The sequence below is a fragment of the Fukomys damarensis genome, unplaced genomic scaffold (assembly GCF_012274545.1).
Source record: "Fukomys damarensis isolate Sample0158 unplaced genomic scaffold, DMR_v1.0_HiC HiC_scaffold_19, whole genome shotgun sequence".
Classification (NCBI taxonomy): Eukaryota; Metazoa; Chordata; class Mammalia; order Rodentia; family Bathyergidae; genus Fukomys; species Fukomys damarensis.
In genome coordinates this window covers 18,536,886-18,541,646 of record NW_022900931.1, presented here as the reverse complement: position 1 = coordinate 18,541,646, position 4,761 = coordinate 18,536,886, and the positions used below count along the sequence as shown (strand labels likewise).

General features: G+C 35.4%; 1 protein-coding gene across 1 annotated transcript in view; it reads right to left on the bottom strand.

Annotated features, from left to right (window-relative positions):
- Positions 1-4,761, bottom strand: part of Etnk1 (ethanolamine kinase 1) — a 61,960-nt gene that overhangs the window by 37,580 nt on the left and 19,619 nt on the right. Inside the window, exon 2 of the mRNA XM_010615414.3 lies at positions 1,189-1,448. Within this exon, the coding sequence (XP_010613716.1) occupies positions 1,189-1,448 (260 nt within the window). The remainder of the gene's footprint in view (positions 1-1,188; positions 1,449-4,761) is intronic.

Genomic DNA, 4,761 nt, shown 5'->3' with positions numbered 1-4,761 from the left:
GAAATAAAGTGTTTGTAAATGGGGAGGGGAGGAGGGGGTGAAGGGAGGGCAGGGACAAGGGGAAAAATGAGAATCAAGACCTATTATGTAAAGGTACAGAATCCCAATGATGAATGTAATTGTATTGTATACCTAGACTGTACCAATAACCTCAATAAAAAGAAAAAAAAAAAAAAGTATAATCCAGGAACTCCTAAAGACTTGAGGCTCAGGAAAGGAATAAAGTAAAAACTATGTTTTTTCATAAGACAGTATTCACTATTCTCTTCTCTCCTAAGTGTACAGTGTAGTTTGAGAGGCTACATAATATATGCATCATCACAGTAATGGTAACAGGACGTCCACTAGATATTCTCCTGTTCTCAAAATTCTGTTTTAACTTCTGACATAGTAGATATTGACAAATATAAATAAAATGCTAAAACAAAAGCTCCTTGGGTGCTCAGGAAGTTTTCAGAGCTACACAGAGACTTTGAGAACAAAATTAACAAATCCGATGTTTTCCAATCAAGTCCGTTTTCTAGAGGTTTCAAAAGCAGAAAGCAAATTTTTAAAGTTCATAATTTCAAAAATATGGAGATATAGTATATTACTCTTTACAAAAAATATAAAATTCTAAAATGAACAACTTTAAAGGATAACAAAAACAACAGAATGAAGAAAATTTTATTGTAAGAACTCTAAAAATACGAGCAATTAAGTAATAAGCAACTGGCTAAAAAAAGTGCAACACTTTGATGAAACACTACTTTAAAAACCTAAGAGAATGTCAGGCATGGTGGCACATACATGTCTTTATCCCAGCCCTGTGGAAAGCTGAGGTGAGCAAATTACAAGTTTAAGCCCAGCCTGGGCAATTCAGCAAAGTGAATTAGTGTAACTGCCTCAGAACAAAAAATTTTAAAAGGATCTGGGTTCAGTCCTCAGTACCATCCCCTTACCTCTATCAAAAAATTAAGAGGAAGCCTTGACCTTATATGCCAGTTAATTAAAAATATTGTAGCTTCTTCCGCAGTCAACTACACAAATAGTAAATTTTTTTAAATTTTTTTACTTTTTTCAGGAAACAAAAGCTCCAAAGAAAGTTTCTAACTGAACCAAAAAGTTGTTGGGAAAAGGGTAATTTTAAAGACTATTTCCTTCATGCATTTAATATTCTTTTTCAAAACAAAATATTCAGAAATATACCTGAAAATAGCTGGGTTGCAGACATGCTTTGGATCCAGAGCTTCTCCCTGTATGAACTCATAGCATAGTCCATTATTGAAGGTACAGTAGAGTTGCGGTGCACAGCCATGAGCTTGCAACACTCTAAAACTCTTCACCTCTTCATCTCGATCGACTAACAACTCAGTCTTATTGCCATAAATTCTCACCAGGACTACGTCTTCCATGGTATTACCCACATAACAGCCAATAAGTTTATTAGTGATTCCATCTGTGAAGAGCTGCCAGAAAAAGAAAAAATGAGGAAAAAGGCAATTATATATTGTTAATGAATAGAAAAGCTAACATAAAGATAATGAGCAAAATACTAACTCAAGGAAAACACCAGTTGTTCAGTAGTAGAGCAAATGCTTAGCACGTGTGAGAACCTGTGTTCAATTCCCAGAGCCCAGAAAAAGAAAAGGAAAAGAAAAAAAAACCCAACTTCTTAATATAAAAGAATCTTTGGAAGGCTGGAGATGGAGCTCAATAGCAGAGTACCTGTTTAGCATGCACAAGATCCTGGGTTGGATCCTCAGCAGCATAAAAAAAGAGCCTTGAAATACATTTTGTCTGTCTGTAATTTTAATTCTAGATTTCAGCAAGGAATACAAATTCTAACACATGGCTTTTAATTACTGTAACATGTCTTCTTTGACCCGAAAGTGTTCATTATTCATTTTGTCTCTAATATTTCTATACCTGTTTATTCTAAGTCCACCTTGTAATGCAATTATTATGTATATGTGTATACACACACACATCTCTTCTTCATCCAATAGACTGAAATGTCCCTGAATATGTGACAGTCATCTTCCTAGCATCATGTATTACATACAAAAGTTTTAAATTATATTCAAAGATTTAAATATAGATTTACATTATGGCACATTATGGAAAATCACCACCAACAAAAAAATCCCAACTTTATTAATTTTAAAGATTAAACATTCATTAAACATTGTTTTAAGTACCTAAGTTATGACACTTTTAAACTTACAGGAAGAACAGAAGTGGAGATTTCTAGGGTATTTTATAAAAGGAACTTTGGGGACTTTTTCAAGAGTTTTAAATCAAGTACATTAACCTATTTTTTAACCTGAGCACAAAAAAAAGTAGATTTAAAAAGCAATCAGGAGGGTGGGGGATTTAGCTCAGTGGTTCTGCTGCCTGCCTCACAAGCACAAGGACCCAAGTTCGATCCCCAGTAGCAAAAGAAAAAAAAAAAAGCAATTGGGAGATTAGCAATATTAGTTTTCAAAATCTGCTCAAAAGTTGGAGCATTCATTTTCCTCTACTTTAATTTGACATTAGAACTCTTCTATTTACCCAGTTATAATTCAGAACTTTTGGAAACTCTCAAAAGAAATAGAGGGGGGAGAGTAAAAGCAACACTGACATTTTTTCGAACACAATTAGTCAAGAACAGGGGGAAAAAAAAGGAAAAAAGATTTGAAGGTACATACAGCAAGATGTGGTACCACATAGCTAGGATCCCAGCACTCTGGTAGGCTGAGGCAGGAAGAATTGAAGTTTAAGTCCCTCATGAGCAACTCAGTGACTTAGCAAGACCCTGTTTCAAAATTAAAAGTTAAAAAAAGGCTGGGGATGTAGCTCAGTGCAAAGGTCCTGTGTTCAATCCCCAATAACACACACACACACACACACACACACGTATGCACATTTCACTGAGAAAAAGGATAAGCATTTCTTACTCAATTAGACTTTTATGATATTAAATAGTATTTTTAAAAAAGCTTTACATCTTCAAAGGAAGTCTGTCCCCGCCACCCAGTGATAGAAGTGAAACCAGGACCTCATAGATACTAGACAAACACTCTATAACAGAACTACATCCAAACCTTTTTCATTTCTCACTAATTTTCCCAGGTTGGCCTCAAACGTGAGATCCTCCTGCCTTTGCCTCTGTGCCTCTATAGCGTATACCTCCAAGCCTGGCTCAGAGGAAGATTTGAAAGAAAGTATTAAAATTAATAAACACCAAATAGGTGTTTAAATAGTGTTTTTATTATATACAGTACTTAGCTGTTATCCTTATTCACCCAATGCAGATAAAATTGCGTGAATTAATGTAAAGATACTCACTGGGAATATCTATGTTTTTTACATATACACAAATACACAAATATTGTTTTTCATCCATATTTTCAAAATCACTGAATGGAAGAATAAGTTGCCAAAAAATATGTACAAAAAAGTGAGATTCCCCAATCTAACAAAAGAAGCAAAAGACCTCTACACTGAAAACTACAGCACTCTGAAAAAAGAGATCGAGGAGGATATAAGAAAATGGAAAGATGTCCCCTGCTCCTGGGTAGGAAGAATCAACATAGTGAAAATGGCCATACTACCAAAACTACTATACAGATTCAATACAATACCAATTGAAATTCAAACACTATACTTCACAGAACTAGAAAGAAGAATCCAAAAATTCATTTGGAACCATAAGAGACCTAGAATAGCAAAAGCCATCCTAGGCAACAGACACATGGCAGCAGGAATAACAATTCCCAATTTGAAACTATACTACAAAGCCACTGTGATAAAAACAGCATGGTACTGGCAAAGAAACAGACGTGAGGATCAGTGGAACAGATTGGAAGGCACAAAAACAACTCCAGATTCACTCAGCTACCTCATCTTTGACAAAGGAGATGACAATCTCCATTGGAGGAAAGATAGACTCTTTAATAAATGGTGTTGGAAAAACTGGATCTCAACCTGCCAAAGATTGAAACTAGACCTTATCTGTCACCATGCACTAAATTAAAATCCAAGTGGATTAAAGATCTAAATATAAAAACAAAAACACTAAACTTGCTGGAAGATAAGTTAGGCAGAACTCTGGAAGACATTGGCATAGGAAAAGATTTTATGAACAAATCCTCAGTAGCAAGGAAACTAGCAGAAAGAATCAACAACTGGGATCTCATCTTACTAAAAAGCTTCTGCACTAAAAAAAAAAGAAACCATCAACAGAACTAAGAGACAACCTACAATGGGGGAAAAAATTTTTACCAGCTGCTCCTCAGACAAAGGACTATTATCTAAAATATATAAAGCACTCAAAACAACCAGCCCCCCCAAATATAAAGACCCAATTGTAAAATGGGCATCTGAAATGAACAGATATTTCTCAGACAAAGAAATAAAAGCAGCAAGTAAATATATGAAAAAATGCTCCACATCACTGGTCATTCGAGAGATGCAGATGAAAACAACATTGAGATTTCACCTCACCCCACAAAGAATGGCTGCTATCAAGAAATCACACAATAACAAATATTGGCGGGGTTGTGGGGAGAAAGGAACCCTTCTCCATTGTTGGTGGGAGTGCAGACTGGTGCAACCACTATGGAAGTCAATATGGAGATAACTCAAAGAACTAGGATTAGAGGTTCCATTTAATCCAGCCATCCCTCTGTTGGGTATCTTTCCAAAAGAATTAAAAGAATCATACCACAGTGATTTATGTGCACCCATGTTTATAGCGGCACAGTTTGTAATAGCTAAAACTTGGAAACAGCCCAT